The following is a 19,834-nucleotide window of genomic DNA, read 5'->3' on the forward strand; positions in this document are numbered from 1 at the left end:
TAACATGTGATGCTCAGGATGTAGTTTATATATATAATGAGCAGAGCATGTATGGGATGTAGTGGAGCTTATGTTCCTGCAAAAAATATATTTTCTTTGCATTTTTTTAAGTATTTGATTTCTGAACAATTATGTTTACTTTGTACTCACTGTTTATTTTATTTAAGGACCTGTAGTAAAAGTGTGTGTGTGTGCGTGGACGCGCTTGTGTCTGTGCATGTTGGATGGTGCCACATTGAACAAAGGAGCTGAGCTAGAGTGGAACCTGTGCTCTTTATGGGTGATCGTGTCAGTAAAGTGGAGTTGCTGCACCTACTGTTAGGTAGCCAGAACTGACATCTCCTGCTACTTCAACCCCCCATCTGTTGCAGCATTTTGTTTTTTTTTTTTTTTTTTTTATATAGAGGCAGGCAATGCCACGTACTGCACCTGTACACTGTGTGTCTGTGTGTGTTTTTATGCATGGATTGTGTAAAAGAGAATGATTTGACATGGCAGGGATGGAGCCTAACCTCTTATATCGAGAGACTGTGAGGTGTCCATAGCTGACATCACCATCACATGTTAAATCAGTGTCTTATGGAGAGATGGACAAATGAACATGGTTTATGTGTACATTGTTGGTATTTGAGGTTACCATGGGTGGTGTGACAGAATGATTGAGCCTGCCTAGGCTAACAGGTAACCGCTTAGTGCAAACCTTAGTCAGTGTAGTGTGCTTTCCACCACTTATGTTTTCTTGGGGTTTGCCTGCTTTCATTTTGAGAACCTCATAGAGCATGTAAAAATGACCATCAAAATTACCATAGGAATCTTCTTTTTGGTACCAGTGATGAGCAGTTTTGTCAAACTTGATAAGGTTTAGAAGATATACAGAGAAGCTCTCAGATTGTTTTAACCTTCTGCCTAAATTTTCCAAAGGAAGTTTGGCTCAGTTTTCCCATTACATCAAACAAACAAACCATCTCAGCAATATTCTCATAAGGAAACCATAAGAAAGAGTAGTGGGGAGGTTGCAGAACGCACGCAATGGAACCCCTGACAATCTATGTGGAGTGACTGATGTCAGAATGGATATGTAAAGGGCACTTTGCCACTACCCTCCCTGGCACTCTCTTACACTATCTTAAGAGTGACATTCTCCGATTCTGTTTCTGACAACTTCTATTAGAGTGATTCAGTAGCAAGACATCAGACTTGTACAGTACAGTGTAGCACATCCAGGGACCTAAGCTGTGTGTTCCCTACTGTCCTACAACACATGCCTCATTCGGAGGGGGTTATATGAGTAGTTGTCTATACCCATCAATGAAAAAAGAAGCCAAATAAGTGAATTTGCCTAGAGATCAGCTTTGGATCTCAACAGAATCTCATGTGCCCTTGTGGAAAACATGGCTGTTATCTAGGCCAACGGAAGAAAATGTATTGTGAACCCAGCCTGATTTAAGTATTAATCTGTATCCTTAGTTTTAAAAAATGGTTTCCTCTGTGGTACTTCTCATGTCTTCTCTGATGCTATTGTTTAGATTCCTGTGAATGTGCTAAGCAGTTGCCTGACTTAGAGTTCACATGAATATGCATAACACCTCCTTCATCTTTTGTGGATGAGTAGTGAATTGAAGTTAGACTGAGGAGTCGTGATGTCTGCATAGTCAATTCACCTTCTCAGCATGATACCTGTTAGCTCTGCTTGCCCTTTCCTGTTGTGAGCATCAGTCTTTGTTATTCATCAGGCTTCACAGGTTAGCCACCTGTAGATGCTGAGAGACATGAAAGCTGTCTTATCTGCAGAACTGATCTGTTTTTCACATTAGAGAATGCCTTATGATGTTGTGTCTTTATGCATTGCTGTTGCCAAGGGCAATTTGTGCATTTGCTGTCTTGACTGTACTTTGAAGTTACAGATTAGTTGTTTAAAGTGAAAACTTTACATTTTTGGACCCCTTCCTTTTGATGAAGCCATGGCCCTTCCTTGTGGTCCATCTGCATTGATTTTTGGGTATAATCCTACTATGTTTGGTGTCCCTATGCAAAATGGCCATTATATAAATCCCTCACTCTTATCTTTCTTCATATATATATATATATATATATATATATAAGAGAGATGGGTTTTTGTGTTGTGTTTTTTCAGTGTTGTGTGAAAGCATTATTAATTCTTGGGATCTGTGTGATGATATATATATATATATATAGTATATATTTATTTATTATATAAACCACTATAACCTACACTGCTATATATTATATAACATAATAAAATGTTGATATGGGTTTATATATAAAATTATGTATGTATGATATTGTCTGGAGATAATTTTATTATATGTATGTATAGTTTTATTATATGATATAAATAGTTATATATATATATATATATATATAAAATGAGCTAACATTTATCAATGGATAATTGACACACTCAAAAAGGGTATGATTTGTTATGAGTAGTTTAAAGTCCTGCAATAACCTCTTGGGTTATGTTCAATACTGGGATGTTTGTATCATTGTGCTAAGCACTGGTTTTGGACACTATAAAGTAATCAAGCGTGGAAACCAATACGGGCGTGATGCGATTAGGTTAGGGTTTAATGATTGGGGTTTTGCAGTGATCCAGTTTGTACAGGACTGGGTTGGCTTGGTGATCTTTCATGAAGGATAGTAGGTTTTAGGGTAAGGTTTGGTGCTTTTGTTCTGGAAGGTATTCTTTTATTGCATTTAGAATTGCCTCCCTGCAAAGAATTCTTGTTGATTGAGTCCATTATGTTCATCTTAGATTATTAGATATACTATTCCGATTTGATTTCAAACTTTGTTAAGGATAATACTGGTTTATCATGAGCTTTATTGGTGAAATAGGTGCCTAATGGTGAAAGTTTGTTGATTCAGGTGCATAATTGAGGCATAGGCTTATGTTCAGTGGTGACCAGTTATTTTGTAAGGAGTAGGATGGCAGTTATGGGCATTTTAAATGGGGGGAATGGGCCCTTTTTAAAATTTAAAATGGGGGAAATTTTTCTGGTTTTTAAATGTGGTTTTGAAAAGGGATTTGGGGTTTTTCCCCCTTGTTCGGTATATGGGAAGTGTCCGTATGTGGTATTATGGAACGGTTTTAAACCCAAGGGTTTAATGACTGGCAAACTTTTTAAAGACAGCTGGGGCCCCCGCTTGTCTCATATTTGTGGAGGGAAAAAGGGTAATAGGGCTTTTTGTTTCCCCCCTTATTGTTACAAAGGGGTCGGTACCTTTATTGGGGGGGAGTCCAAGGAGGGGGCCGAGACCCTTTTCCCCCCCAACCCGGTTGAGTCTAGACCATTTGGGGGGCGGGTTTTCCAAACTTGACTTGGGATTACAGTATAAGGGGTTTCCATATTAGATGAAGGTCACCCTGGGGTCTGATAACCCGGTGAAATACCTTATGGTTTTGTTTTAGGGGGGGAAAATTGGGTTTTCCCCCGCTCATGTCTTTAAAAGGCAAAAGGTTTTTCCCGGGGGAAAAAGGGGGGTTTCCCCTTTTTTGGTAAAACCTTTATGGGTGGGAAAGTGAAAGGTGGCCCCCAAAAACTGGTGGAAAAAAAGGTGCATCAAGTGTGGCCAATCCCTAAAATGGAAACAAGCATTTTTTTTAATTGATAATTTGTAGGGACATCACTCTCCACAAAGGGGATGATGATGCTTTTTTTGGTATTGAGTTTGAGGCCATGTTTGTGGCAACAGTCATTTGTCTGAGTGAGACCCTCTTGGAGTATGTCCACATCACTAGGGGAATTGATGTCAGCACCCAACTTGCACTGCTATGCAAACTTGTGGCCCACTGGTTTTGGCCTACACCTCATAAAAGTATATCCCAAATAACAGAGGACCCAAAACCAAACCCTGCGGTACGCCGCTTGTTGCAGGTCTATGGCTTGAGGTGACTTCCCCTATATTGACTATGTGGTTCTGTCAGTGAGCCAGTTTGCTATCCATCTGGTAACATGTGGATTGATGCCTAGTTGAGTGAGTTTATCTATTTTCCATGAGAGGGGAATAGTGTCAAAGGCTTTTACCAGGTCAAGGTAGGTGGTATGCATCTTCTTCCCCTCATCCATGGCTTTGGTGACTGTCTCAAAGAAGTTGACAAAATTTAGCAAACATGACCTACCCTTGACAAAGCCAATGTCCTTGTTGATGAGGTCCATGATAATCTGTTTCATGGCCTTGCAGATCAGGCTAATTAGGCTGATGGAGCTCTCATTTCCCAGATTGGTGGATGTTCAACCTTTGTGTAAAGGGATAACACTGGCTGTCCTCCACTCACCTGGGGCAAAGCCAGTACTCTGGTTTGGTTGAATATGGTGCCTAATGGTGACACAAGTTCCTGCCTGAGTTCACGTTGGATGCAGCCTGGGATGTTAGCAGGTGCCATGGAGGCTGTATTTTTTCACTTTGAGAGAGCAATGATAACTTGTTCCCTCGATTTAAGGGGAAGGGGGCAGGCACAGAGGATGTCCTGGTTTACTGAAATGGGGGAGCAGTGAGGTTCAGGTTTCACTGAATCTGTCAGCCAGCAAGTTTGCTATATCTACGGCATTTGTATATGTGTTTTCCTTGACCACTAGTTCTGAACAGATCTGGGTGCTTCCTTTGAGGTTGCGGACATATGTCAAGAAGGCCTTATGATTGACTGTAGTAGATGTGGCCGCCAATTTGGACCCTAAGTTTGCTTCAGGGGATTTCATTACTGCTCTTATTTGCTTGTTCAAGCTAAGGAGACATTGCTTCCAATTGGGCACCTGCTCTTCTTGGTCTTGGACAGCATTTTTTTCTCTTTGTTATAGCAATTATTTATTGCAGATGTCCACCAGACAGGTATAAGTGTGTAAAAATACTGTTACATTGTAAGTCTGCCTTTGTGAATATATATGTGTGTGTGTGTGTAGTTGTGTAAATTGAGTTAAACACATCAGAGCAACACTTGACTGTTAGTTTGTTGAAGGTGAGTCTGGTGTCAGTGAGTGTGCTTTACTGTGACAAAGGTTTATTTTCCTGAGGTATTATCAGCAGCAACAGTCAAGTGTAGCTGTCTGATTGCTGCTTAGTGGAAAAGCTGGCAAGGCAGCATGCTGTGCTGGTAGTGTGTGTGGTGTGGTGTGTGACTGTGAGTGAGTGTAGTTGGTGGGGGCAGTGTGTGAGCTGCACTGGCACCAACCCTGTTTAGGGATGACATGATGTCAGTGCAGTGGGCTTGCTGCAACAAGTGTTGGGTACCCTGAACTGACATCAACTGCAGACTGGGTGGCCCACAGTTGTTGCAGCACTGTTTTGTGGAGATGTGGGCAATCCCGCATGGTTCATCGCTACATTTTGTCTGTGTGTGTGTTTAGCATGGGTTGTGTCAAACAGAGTGACGTAGCATGGCGTGGATGAGACCAGCCCTCTTAAATGGAGTGACTGTGAGGTGCCCAGATCTGACATGGATGGGCAATTGTTGAAAGAGAAATATTTTCCAAATTATTTTAAGTATACAACAAATAGAAAATGCAATACTATTTCTTTTTGAATGGGCAAGCTAATAGTGTTATTTGTATTGTGTGTCCCGGGTGAACAACACTAACAAATGGTTTATTTTTGCATCGTCAGATACATTACAATTTTTTGAATTACACAGAGTTTGGCTGATACTCATGTGTGCTGGTCACCTGAAATTGTCTGGTTTAGTACCAGTAATGACAAGAACGGGGCACTGCAGTTTACTGTCCATATTCTTATACAGAAACGTGGAAATGTAGAAAGATATTGGGAAGAATCCTTTTTTGTTTTTTTATCTTAAGGATTTATGTGCTTCTTTCTAAAATACTGAATCTTGTTTCACATTCATTGACTTCATTAATTCGTTTTTAACCGGGAAAATATATTTCAGATTCTAATTAATCACTTTATGTGCATTTATTTTAGGGCAGTACTTCCTCAGTTGATTTGCTGCTCTTGCAATGTCTGGAGTTCAGCCCCGTTTGCTATCTGAGAAACACAGACTCACGAACCTTGCCATAGGATTAGCTTTAGTGTCTTGGGTACTTTCAGTTCAGTTAATTTTTTGATTTATTTTAGTAAATAATCCTTGCATGATCTGAGTAATGTGTAAATCCCTCTTGTTTATTTGCGTCACAATATTAAACCTTATTTACTGTAAGACCTGGAGTTTTTTCCAATGAGTATATAAACTGATGGTGAGTGTTGCAGACTGGTATTGGGATTGGGGTTTGGTGGACAGGTATTGGGAGTTGTGCATTGGTGGACAGGTACTTGGGAGTTGTGGTTGGGACAGGAACTGGGGGGTTGTCTTTGGGGACGGGATATTTCAGTTTTTTGTGTTTGGGTGGTATTGGGACTTGTGTGCTGCGGGAGATATTGGGAGTTGAGTCCTGCTTTTCACTGTATGAGAGGTATGAAATGTGAAAGGGTGGATGTGTTTTGAGAGTGGTGTGTGGCTGTAGGGTTGTGGTAGTGAGATCAATTAGGGAAGGTAGGTATGTGTGTGAATATGGATGGATGAGGGTGGGTGCATGCGTGAGAACAGGACAGGAAGGTGTTGGATGCTTATTGAATCCATGTGTGCATGTATTTGTGGGAATGTGTGTGTCACTGCCATACTTTTACAGGTTGTGCAGCATGAAGATTATGGGGAACACTAGTCACTGGGGCACATTAAATAATATCATACTCCCTTAAAGATCATAGAGTGCAAACACAATCTTCACACTACACCAATCATTACAAAGAGACCAAACAAGAGCTACATATTCTGAGGCTCTTTAAAGTAACTTATCTAAATCGCAAAGGCTTTCTAGATGTAACACAACAAGTACCCTCATCAAATTCACAAACATACAATGCAGGCAGCAGTATCCATGAAACATACATCTAAGATTCACATCGTTTAATTTCAACTGGTAGGTGGGCATAACTGGCTTAGACAATATAATGTTAAGGTCACATGAATGGATAATGTACAAATATGTCAGCATTCTGTAGAGTATAAGGACTACTCCTCAGGGAACAGCACAGTCATTGCCACTTTATGTTAATATACAGCTGGGCTCTTATTTAAACTTCTTGCATTGATGAATAGCAAATAATCCCGGTATACTGCTGGTCACCGGTACAGGTTTTGTATGGGGTCAATAGAGGGCCTTTGTCAGCTGGTGTGGATGCTCAGAGCTGGGATGTAAGGCAGTACTTTCAAGATCTGTATTTCTATTGACACACAGTATGTGTAAATCATTCATAGTCACAGATGTTATTATACCATATGGTCTCAAACATTTTCTCACGTTTGCCATTTTATTGCCAAGCTGCACTTTCATGGTGACTGTATGATATTCCTTGGATGGTCTTGAGAAGAAAGGTGTTAATCTCCTCGCAACATAAATAAGGCTATTAGAATGCATCTGTTGTATGTTGTGCTATCATCAACCAAGGCTGCATGCACAGAGGGATGTAAAACAAGGGCCTTGTACTCCACACCTCCCAAACATGCTGTAGATGTTTTGGGCAGCAGAGTGGTTCATTACTATGGACTCAGCAGTACATTAAGGTTTAGAGTGGGAGGTTGACATAATGGTTAAGGTGTTTAGCTTACAGAGACAAGGTGCATGCAGGGTTTGATTCTCACATGGGATAATTGGCTCGGCTTAAAATTGTCCACAAGGATAGTTAGCCTAGTACAAATGTATGACCCTATGAACCTAGAGTTCATTCTTGTGCTACATTCACTAACTGTCTAAAGTCTGCATATGCATCCAGTCTTTGTATTTCATGCCTCCTAGCTACCTTGTACATCTCCTTGGTAACGAGTCATTGGTATGATCCACGAGTCACAGTTCCAGGGTCTGTGGTTCAGTGCTTATATAACTACATGTCCATCCTGATGGCACTCTCTCTTTCTTCCACCCCCAGTGCTGGCTGCTTTGTGGAGGTAGATCCCTGTTAAAACTTCTTGGGGCCTTTGTTTGCCAGATGGCTATCAAGTAGTTTATGTACAGGCTCATACTTAGTGTAGTTAGCCATTCTAAAATGCCCTAGTGGAATGTTGTGTCAAATGACTTGGCCAGGTCGAGGTATGCAGTATGCACCATTACACCCTCATCCATTGCTTTGCTGACCTGCTTGAAGTAAGCAACATCTACACTTGACAAACCTGAAATGATATGGGTTAAGTGTTTATAGATTATCTATATCATTCAGGCTAGCAATGATAATTCTGATTTTGCACATCAGGCTATTTAGGCTTATGAGTCAATAATTTCCCAGGTTCCCAAATAGCCCATGTTTATGCACCAGGACAACTGTTGCAGTCCTCCATTCATTTAGCATGAATCCAATTTGGAGTGTGTGGTTAAACAGTGATGATAGTCAGCGCAACAGCGCATGTATCATGCTGTGGGGTATTATTGGGACCCACAGATGCTGTGTTCTTGGCCTTAGAGCCATTTGAGTTTCTTTTTCTTTGATAGCTGATGGAGTTATGGATATTGGCATTTCATGAGGGACATCAGGCAGAGAGGAGGAGATTAAATCGGGAGCTGAATTTGTTGGCCAGGAGGTTAGCTATATCCCCCGGTTTAAAGGGTGGCATGGCATCATTTACAATTAATTCAGTACATTGTTTTGGGCCTTTGAGGTTGACATAGGTGAAGAAAGCTTTGTGATTGCCCTTTGGGAGGCTAATTTTACTTCAAATATGCCTTTGTTAGATTTGACTAGCTCACCGACTAGCTTGTTATGGTTGATGAGGGAGTTTTACTTTGCTGGATGTTGTACCTATTACTTTTTGGCATGCATTTCTTCCTTTTGTTTTACACCTCATTGATGAGATTTTACTAGGATGGCTTATGTTTTGATCTTGCTTTTAATGCTAGTAGGTACAGCTGTCTCTATGCACCTGTTAATATGATTATACAGGGTTTTTATGATTGATTCCTCATAGGCAGCAGAGTGTTTTCATAGTTTGTGGCAGCTTAAAATTTGGCCAGAGTGTCAGTTATTAGGAAAAAGTTTGCCCTAGAATAATTCCTACAAGTACCAGGGTTAGCTGGTGTGTTTGTTTTTACCCTTAGCTCAAAAGAAGACACCCTGATAGTCTGCCCAGAAAAGTGAGGACATTACTCTGGGGGAGGGTGAAATATTTCTGCCATGTTTGTGAGGACCAGGTCAATATTTGCACCCCTAGTGGGTGTACAGACTAAATGGTCCATGGTGGCAAAAAAGGCAATGCTAAGCCTGCATGTTAGTGGGTCCTTATATTAGAGCAGTTAAAATCACCCTTGAGTATGGTATTGGATCTAATGGGGGGCTCTCTCCAGTATATTTCATGTTCCATTGAACGGCGATTGAATGTTATCAACTGGTGAATCGTGTTGTCTGCATACCTAATTCCTCTCCTCCTCATGATACCTGTTAGCTCGTGTACTTCCTGTACCCAAATCCATAGTCATTGTTATTCATTAGGTTTTGCACTTATAGTTGCTAAGATACATGAATGGTGTCTTATCTGCATAACTGCTCTGTTTTTAAACTTAGAGAAACTCTTATAACCTTTGTTATGCAGTGTTATTGCCATGGGCTGTTAGTACATTTGCAGACTTTCCTGTACTTTGAGGTACAGCTCAGCTGTTCAAAACCCAAACTTTGCTATACCTTTTCTTTTTCTGACCATATGGTCATCCCTCTTGTACATATGAGTTGATGTTTGTGTATACTCCTAGTATTGTCATCACAATTGCTTTGTTGATGTTCCTGTGTGTAAAATGATCTCTGCTGTAACAACTAAATGTATGATAATAAAATTTCAACACAGTCGCAGTTGCACAGTGCACAACTTCTGCTCCAATTTTGTCAAGCAGATCTGAGTAAGATAAACACTGACAGTTATTTTCTTGCCCGTAAATACATGACATCTGCCTTGCTAAATGCACCTAACCTGAGGTGCTTATTCATTTGATTTCCATACAAAATTTGCAGTTACTGTACAGTACCACTTCCCTATCATCCTAATACTGAACTTCACTTTCTTTTGTTTCTGTACAACTGTTTGTAGAAGGGCATACACAGATATCTTTTATTTTATTAAGCAATTTACTAAACTGAATAAGAAACATACTCCTTATCTGAATCTCTTCATTTAAAAGGGCTTGAACATTTCTCATGCCTTTGTGCCAACTGATGCTGTAGTCTGGACAAGAGATGAAAGTGATGCTGATTTCTCATGTCTATGGCCTAACAGCGTTCCCGTGATCAACATTATGATGATGCAGTTTTATGTAATGTAATGTGATAAGTGGTGCATGGGTAGCTGGTTGGCTTTCAGGTGTCTAGTGATGCATGATAAAAGTGATTTTACAACAAAGGATTAACATGAACAGGTAAAAGCAGAAGTGTAATGATGAAGTGGTGATGGGGAATATATGCTGTTTGTGGAGCTAGTGTGTGATGTTACAAAGAGCTATGTGGAACTGTTTATTTTCTAAAGGGTTACATAGATCCAGTTGAAGTTATGTCTCTCAGAACAGTTGCTTAGTATTGGAAGGTTACAGCAGGATGCCTTAATAGTTGAACTAGTGATACATGGAAGGTTCTGAGATAGGCTTATCATACCAGACAGTTTCTGAGATGTGTGTGTTATGATGCCTTATCTCATGGTCAGCCTGTAAACCCACTCTTTAAAAGTAATTACTAGTATTATACTGATATGGCAATGCATTGATGACTTGTGTGGGAAGGAGGCTAATTCTGTGATGGTAAAGGTATACAGTACTAATATATGTGTAGCGATGTGTGCACTACTATTGGGGTTTTCATGTAATAGCATCAACATACCATTGTCACCTGTAAAAATGTGTATGTTAGTAGTCTACTGTTGAAATATTTGAAAATATAAATTTATATTTATAGAATCTAAAGGAACCTACTAGGCTAATGGCTAGGGCCTTACAAGCCAAGTTAGACTGCTATTTCCTATCAGCACCTATAGCTCCTATCCAAGAGGACACAGGTGGAACCCTAGGTTGGTGCCACAGACCCTGCACAAAGCTGCTGCAAAAAGCTGGCAACTTGCTCTTCTGAGTCTGCGTATTCCTGAATATCTAGCAAATACTGTTTCAAAGCGACAAAATATAATAGTCTGCAACTTCCCTGTGTTTTGTTTACATACCTGTATTTTAGACCAGTCAGTCTAACTTGCTTTTATCCATAATGTATATTTGTTTATCTGTTAATGCATTCCCTATGAGAGTGAAATCTGTTATTTCAGCTTTTTCAGTAACTGATTTTGTTCATCACAAGTAACTACCCTCAGCCATTAGCGTAAATCTGTCCAAAGTCGGGATTGTAACATTCTATTATTATGATTTTTAATTCTTCTTTGAATTTTGTTGGATCGCCTCTAATATTTTGAAAGTTTTAGACATTGTATGCAAATCTGCATGTCAAGGATGAACAAGTTCCTATTGTTAGCTTCAAAATTTCCTGGGAATTATTGATCCCTACCAGAGGTTGTAATCTCTTGTGGTACTCTCGTAGCGTGTGTGGTAAGGCACAGGATATGTCAAATACTAATGCCTCTGTTGGGGGAAGTGAGCTGTCCGAGAAGGATAGGAAGAAGAATCCCTCGACTGAGTGCCTGTTCAGAAGATGCTTGAGACAGGGAAACCAATCAGGAGGGTACTGCCAGTGTCAAACTGAACTGGGTGCTCAATGGACAGTGAACCCGAGAAAGGTAGAGTCTGAAAACAACAAAATTGGGAGGTACCCGTACTGAATTGCATATATAAATTAGAAGGTGCAGTATCTACTGGAGAATTATCATCCTCCTCAGAAGTTTCACTTTTGTCCGTGTTCGTCAGTTTGTTCCAATCCTGCTCCTAAGACAGATAAAAGATATCCCATTTACTGGTCTATTTTCCTTTTAACCTCTTACTTGTTGCAACAATTTCTTATTAACATCCAACAATCCTCTTAATGCTGACTCCTTTTTAATTAACTTCCTGTACCAAGAATAAAATGATGTAATTTGTTCCCCACTTACCTTGCTTTTTTTCTTCCAAAATGCCTTTCCAGTGTCCAACCGTTTAAGTGTTATTATAAGTTCCATGTAAAGGAAATACCCCACCAAACCAATTCTTGTCAAGCGAAATCAGTCATGCAGATATTTACAATTTTCCTTCCCATAATTAAAATACACAAAATGTAGATATTCCCTTTTCAGAGATTTGATCTTGCTTACTTATCTTTGATCCCTTTATTTTTATAAATCAGTAATAAAATGTTAGGATTATCTTACAACTCCTGGATCCTGGCAGTTCGAAAAAAGAAAATATAGTAATCCACATACCATACAGGGAGAAAGGTAGGAAGTCTGTCAGCATGCAGCAACAGAGGAGAGGGTTTCCAATTGGCCTTTTCCACAGCACCTGCTTTCATCCTCGTGAGCTCAAAGTTCTGCTCCAGAATTGTGGTCGGGATAGCAGGCGGATTAGGTACTGTGTCCAGAACTGACTACTCTTCGGACGCTCTGAGGGTAATTTCACACAATTACACTCTTAAGATGATGTGCTTTTGGGCTCAGATTTATTTCAACAACCTTACATGCCTCGTCCTATCATGCGGTAGGCTCCTTGAATTTATTTAAACAGTACATAGTCTCGTCCCAATCATCACTATGGGCTCATATGGATAATCGTCCCAATCATCGGTGGGCTCATCAACTTGTTTAACTTTGCAGTCTACATCCCATTCATACGGTGAAACAGAACTTGTTTAACTACAGTCTGATCTATGTCCCAATCATGCGGTGGGCTCATGAACTTGTATAGTTTACGTCCCAATCATGCGGTGGGCTCATGAACTTGTTTTAACTTTACGGTCTACGTCCCAATCATGCGGTGGGTTCATGAACTTGTTTTAACTTTACTGTCTACATCCCACTCATGCAGCGGGCTCATGTCTACATCCCATTCATGCAGTGGGCTCATGAACTTGTTTTAACTTTACAGTCTATTTACAGTCTATGTCCCAATCATGCGGTGGGCTCATGAACTTGTATAGTTTACGTCCCAATCATGCGGTGGGCTCATGAACTTGTTTTAACTTCTGGTCTCGTCCCAATCATCACCGGTGGGCTCATGAACTTATTTTAACTTTATTTTAGCTTTTTAACTTTCCTTTCTTTCTCTCCTTACATTCATTTTACAGAATAAAAACATCTCTCATGCTTCTTGCAGCACATAAGCCTGAAATTTTGCGCCCTCGACACAAGCCACCTCCTTTGTGTTAATTTGTCCTTTACTGTATGTGCATATACATTTACTATACTCATTTACTGTGGAGCCCTCCCACTATTACTTATATATGCCTTACAGCTACTCAGTCAAACAAAAACACAGTCGGCACTTTACTACATACAGTCATTGACTTACATTTGCTAAATTTGTCTAAAAAAGTAAATAACCCTTTTCACTTGAAACAGTTTCCCTGCCAAAATAGTATGTTGCACACCCTGAATGACTGCACAGCTGAGTCTCTGACTTCATGCCATACAAGCAGTGTAGATTCACAGAAAATCTGTAATGGGCCTATTCTAGAACTGCCCTACGCTTGGTGCAAAGTTAAGATCATACAACAGCACCAAATTATTATAGTCATAAATAAATAACAACCCACAAATTTACCTTGTATGCAGCCTTCAGTTAGAATAACACTTCAGGATGTACAAGTAGACATTTTATTCTTACAGAGCTGAGTCAGTCTCCATAGTTCTTGATAAACATTCTCACTTTACAGACAACCTGTAATTTTATGCATTTTCTTATCTAACCTGGCCATGCAGCGTCATTACGTTACAGTTAATTTGACTAATGAAAAACTTTGCAGATGTCCTCATCCCTCATTGATTTTTCACCTCAGACTTCAGGGAATACTTACTATATATATGATCCACCTAGCCCCAGAGTACTCTGTTAATAACTTTGGATTTTAAAAAACCTGCCTAGCCAACAACGCGCACTTCTAGCCTGGCTAATTTTGTAATAACTGCATGCCTCACTTCATGCAACCGCGATACTTCTTCGGCTTTTGCCCCGGTTAAAGTCACCACAGCAGATCACCTGTCTGCTCATGATTGTGATGGAGTATTACAGTGTTGGTCTGTACAGAAGGCACACATACCTACCTTACTCACCTAGGGCCATTTTAGGTGTCAATCCACCTACAGCATGTCTTTAGGATGGGAAACGGAGCACCTGGAGAGTACGTGACCACAGGGAGGACATGCAGACTCCACAAGCACCCCAGCCAAGGGACTGAACCGGAAAACCTCTTGCTGTGAGGCAGCCCAATGCCACTGCACCACTGTAGCCGCCCACCACATGCAACACATACTATTCTCTCTTATAACATACTATAAGAATCCACGGTGTTGGTGCTGCGGTAGCGTTGTCGCCTCACGGTAAGATGCTATCCCCAGTTAAACTCTCAGAAACATCTTCTCGTGGAGACATGCATGAATAGGCGTACCTTCGTTGAGGTTGTGCGTCCAGAGCTGGCAACTCGATGCGTAAAATCAACTGCCAATCATTGGGACGAGTTCCGCTGGTGATCTAACAGGAATAAAAATCTGACAAAATTACATACTAAAGAATGCAGTGTTAATAAGACAGCAATGCTGGCTTATAGGCTGTATTTTCTCAATATACATACATTATATTGCTTTTTTTAACAATCATGTTATAGCATCATTAATAAACTCAAGTTAATATACATTTTAGCAGCTGGTCTTGTCCCATAACAGTATGCATGGGAAAAACAAGATGAATGACTGAAATTCTATTCGGAAAATATGTATATTCTTAAAATGCAGGTGTACTTTTTTTTTTGCAGACAGAGCTCAGTCTGTCATTGGCCAAGACAATTATGACAAAAATTATATTACAGAGTATGTGTAAAGGCCACTTAAACTCCCCTTTATATCAAGTTGAGAAAAGCATTTTGTAACATGATTTACTGTAAAAGTGCTAATGAGATGACAAGTTAAGAGAAATGAGGAACACTTTTACTGGCACACCTAGGCAGACTGCAAAGCAAGTCTGTTTGTGTGTGTCATGCAAGCTGACTGAATAGCTGGACCTTGCAGGGTGGGAAATGTGATACTCTTGCTAGCAGGGGATGGGATATGGGAGGAGTAACTGTAGAATAAACTGAAACAGATCCAAAGTTAAATGTCTAAAGAAAGGCTGATATCTCAACAAAGGATGGTAGTTTGGGAAGCCTTTTTTTCACAGAATGTGCAACACATCGGCAGCAAACACATTTGAGGATACACTTCATGACAATGAATTATATGTTTACTGAGGGCCTCTGAAAAATAGCTTCTCATTTCTCGTTTCCATTCTAAGTGATGGAACTCTAATGAGACAGTCCGTGTACTATAATCTCAGATACAGTGGACATGCAGCTAGATTTCTTTAGATCAAATTAACTCTCATCGGATGTCTGCTAGGAGAACAGTCAGAAATTACAAACAGAATAAAATTATTATTTTACTACTTCTATCCCCAGGTACATCCATGTGTTTGCAATGAAATAGCTTGTGAGAAAGAATTACACAATATATCTTTTTTAATTCTTTTCCTGTAGTGGTCCTTTAAGCAGTGAGTATAGAGTTCCTAGATGTGCTTGTGATAAGAACTTAGGCTTTAACACACAGATGTACAGAAAACCGTGTAAGAAACCTAGTACATTTCATAAGCAGAACATGCATCCCCGTCGTACTTCTAAGAATGTTATTAAGGGACAATTTTTTCAGCATGCTAGACTTAATGCCAATGATGAAAGTAGGAAGCGGTCATTTCATGAGCTTATGAATGAGTTTACCACTAGGGGGCACAGTATGAATGAGATAAAAGCAGTTTGTGATGACATATCCTCTCAAAAGGATGGTAGAGCAAGACTACATTTCTCAATGCTTCTGACCTCGAGAACTGTGTAAATGTAAATACTAATACCTTGAGAATGAACATTACCAATTTGAATGATGTCCGTCCAGTATGTGATATTATACGGAATCGCTAACATGTATTAATGCGTGATGTCCAGTATGTGATATTATACGGAATCGCTAACATGTATTAATGCGTGATGAGAGGTATAAGGATATTTTAGGTGATACTCCTAAGTTTTGCTACAAGAATAATAAGCCCTTGAAAAAAGTTGCTGTGCCACAAACCATTAAATATGATTGAAAAAAGGTCTGATAAGTTGGCTACACATCCCTGTGGGGCTTATAGTATGTGCAAGTACATTAATAGCAGTGATACGTTTATACACCCAGACACTAAGAAGGTTTACAAGCTGAAGTATTATGTTACTTGCAAATATTGAGATCTGGTATATTTATCAATTTGCACTGTATGTCAGAGTTTTTATGTTGGAAAAATGAATTGAACATTGAAGGATCATATATGTGAGCAAGTATACAGTGTAAATAAGCATACCACCAGAAATGCCCTGTTTAAGCATATTTCTGTTGCAGGTAATAATCATGTTTTTAAATTTTGTGTTTTAGGACCTTTTATGATGTCTACTAGGGCTGGGGATGTTAGAACTTTGAATGTACTGAAACAAAGTGGATTTTACACTTCAAAGTGATAGGGGAAAATGGCTTAATGAGCATGTCCCTTTAAGACCGCTATTAAGATCACAGGGTCTAAAACCATAAATTTGAATTGGGCTACTTAATGGTTGTTTAGGCTTAGTGTTTGTGATCTGAAGAAGCGACTAGATCAGTTGTGAAGGTGCTAATCCTATATTGTACTTGGCTCATTTTATTTAAAAGTATTTTATGTGTTTTAATGCCTGTGTCAAATGGTAACATCTTTTGTTTCGATATATTACGTTTTTGTCATACATTGATAAAGAGTTAATACTAAAAACTGCATGAAGAAAAGCCCCACTGAAATACAAATATTCAATAAGATTTGATAATGACTATTCTTCTAAAACAATAGACCTTAGGAAAACTTGGCTTTAAATCTCAGATAATTTTCCAGTAAAAAACAAAACAAAAATCTGTTTCATAGAATAAGAATCTTTAGTAATCTGGAGGGAGCTTCTATATTTGAACAACCTCATCCTAAAGTCTAAAGATATGGATTGGTCATCAATTGTATCACCAGAAGCCTGGTGTAGCTATGGGAACAGCTGTAGGAAATTGCTATGCCAATATAGCATTAGATCAATGGGAGAGGAATACCATCTAAAAAGTCAGGCTGAACACTATTCTAAACTTTAATTTTATGTTCGTTTTGTGGATGATACATTTTTCTAGTATGAAAAGGTAATGAAACTGACACAGTTTGATTTGTCAAAGATTTAAATGCATCTACTACTATTTTAAAATTTCAGCTAAAATTCTCCTGTGATACAATTGAATTTTTGGATGTAAGAATATTGTTTAAAGATGGAAAGATCAATACTAGTGTCTATAACAAAAATGTGCATGCTAACAGCTATACTCATTGGAACAGCATGCATGCACCTCACGTATTTGGAGAGATTGTTAATAGTCAACTACTCAGAATTAGTAGGCTCAATACCGATCAAGAAGAATGCTATAGGCAGGTTTCCAAAACTATTCAAGAATTAGCTCAAAGAGGATATGAATCCTCTATGTTAAATGAAGCCAGAGATAAAGTAATTTTACAGAAACAACAAAATGCTTTAATAATAGGCATCTGATGAGACAGCAATAAGAATAGATACTTGATGAATTGTTTTAGAGTGCACTGAAAAAGGGCTATGCCCAAAAGCTTTGCTGTACATTAAAATGGATTTTTTAGAAGACTCTGGGTGACATTGCTATATTCAAAGTTTTTTTCGATGTTCAAAACCTTCACATTCTGATGAGTAATTAACTGACCTAGTGGACAAAAGTCGACTAGAGTCATTGCCTCACACCTGCCTGTACAATTTAAAATCTGAATGTTTAGGAGGTTCTGCTCAGAAAAAAATAAGTAAGTAAACAAGCACTAATCTTGACCTTAACACCGTCATCCTCTTCAACTGACTCCTACATCAGTCCACTGAGATAGACTTGTTTTTTTACTAAAAACAACAAACCAAACTATGCTTTACATATAAACATTTAGCGTGAACAGTTTTCCAGTCTCTACATTTTCTATTCACACCAAATGTATCAATATCAGTAAAAAACAAATGTACAAAATTCATCATTAATAAGTCGTTCACTTACTCTTCAGCATGTGCTCAGGGTTATTGTTCTTTTCTGTAGCATTTTTTCTCACATCATCATCCTGTGGTAGTTCACCATAACCTTCTTTAAGAAGCAATAATAATTTCTCTGATGGGACTTCAGATCCTTCATAGGAAACAAACAAGACCATAACATTAAATGTTACTCATCAAAGTCCTATAAAAATAATCTACAACAAAATTCCTAAATATATCTTACTTAAGAGAATCCAAAACATGCCCTTTCGTGGTTTCCATCCAGCATTTAATAAGTTAACAGCACTCTGCTTACCTTTACATTAGCTATAATAAATCTGATTAATGGGCTCTAACAGGGAAGTATTTGAAGATCTATGTAGGATCTTTGGCAGAGGATTATAATTTCAACCACAGGCTTTGAAAACACATCTGTAACATGGTACAGAATCTCTCTGTGAAATGACTAATGAAAAATACTTTAACAATGCAAACTTCAAAGTCACAGTTTTTCTAGTGGAGTCCCATACATCTCCATGCTCAAGCTACAATCTGTAGTCTATTTTATCTAGCACAGGAGAAACTGCAATTATTTCCAAAAAGTTTCTAAATATGCCATTCATTTGGCTCTGCTGCAGTTTTCTAGCCCATATAACTCTGGATAACACTAAAACACAACTACTATAATATTTGGGATATTATATTGCATTTCAAACAGAAAACCATCACATCTTATAGGTCTATGGAACAAAATCTCCCCTGCACAAAATTATAAATACCAAGATGTATGCCTTGGCCAAAACATCTCTTCAACCATCATACAGAAACAACTACCACAAAAGTCCTTAACTCATTCACTCCAATAGAGCTCAGGACGTTTGCACTGTAACTTCCAATCGGTGGAGCCTAAGCCTTTTCACATAATCAAATTATGTCCACACATTTTAAACAAATCTTCTTACTTCTGAAACCATAAGGATTATGAAAGAAGTAGAAATGGCAAACTCTTCAGTGCAAACTATTTTTATAGTGGTAGTATTCTTTAGGTTCTAGGTCTTAATTTTATAAGTCACAGTAAACAGAGAAATTGGTAATTGTTACATTTGTAATACTTTGTGAACAACTTACAATATCTCAGCAACCATTCATGTTACACATATACTATCAGCAGCATTTTATTTATCTAGCTGAGAGCTTTCATAGGGGTCTAAGGAATTCTGTCTGTTACTTGGTGGTTGAGATATTTAGAAAAATGTGAAAAGTATCTACCTAAATTAATATCATAAAAAAACAACAGTTAATATCTATTTACCTGTACAAGACAGAGGTCAAATGTTAATGCAGTTGGGTTTGCTACTGTGTAACCTTTAAGATGAAATATTTTGCAACCTTGTATGCAGCATGGTTTTGGAATTATTGATGCCAATATGAACAAGCAATATTTGATGCCTAAAGGCATCAGTAGGAGTTAACTGCAGATGCACCTGGAGGCATCACTTGGATGTACGAGTTAACAGTCTAACATAGCAACTTGAGGTGCTTCTAGTCACGCACCTTTTCCCTCTGCATTCCATCA

The 19,834-nt window shown here is 38.8% G+C and overlaps 1 protein-coding gene across 1 annotated transcript in view; it reads right to left on the minus strand.

The window, feature by feature from the left end:
• The window catches only part of LOC122814457, a 1,903,843-nt gene that overhangs the window by 798,406 nt on the left and 1,085,603 nt on the right, over window positions 1-19,834 (minus strand). Inside the window, 1 exon segment of the mRNA XM_044087037.1 lies at window positions 18,284-18,409. Within this exon segment, the coding sequence (XP_043942972.1) occupies window positions 18,284-18,409 (126 nt within the window).

The sequence above is a fragment of the Protopterus annectens genome, chromosome 10.part0 (assembly GCF_019279795.1).
Source record: "Protopterus annectens isolate FY-2018-M chromosome 10.part0, PAN1.0, whole genome shotgun sequence".
Classification (NCBI taxonomy): Eukaryota; Metazoa; Chordata; order Ceratodontiformes; family Protopteridae; genus Protopterus; species Protopterus annectens.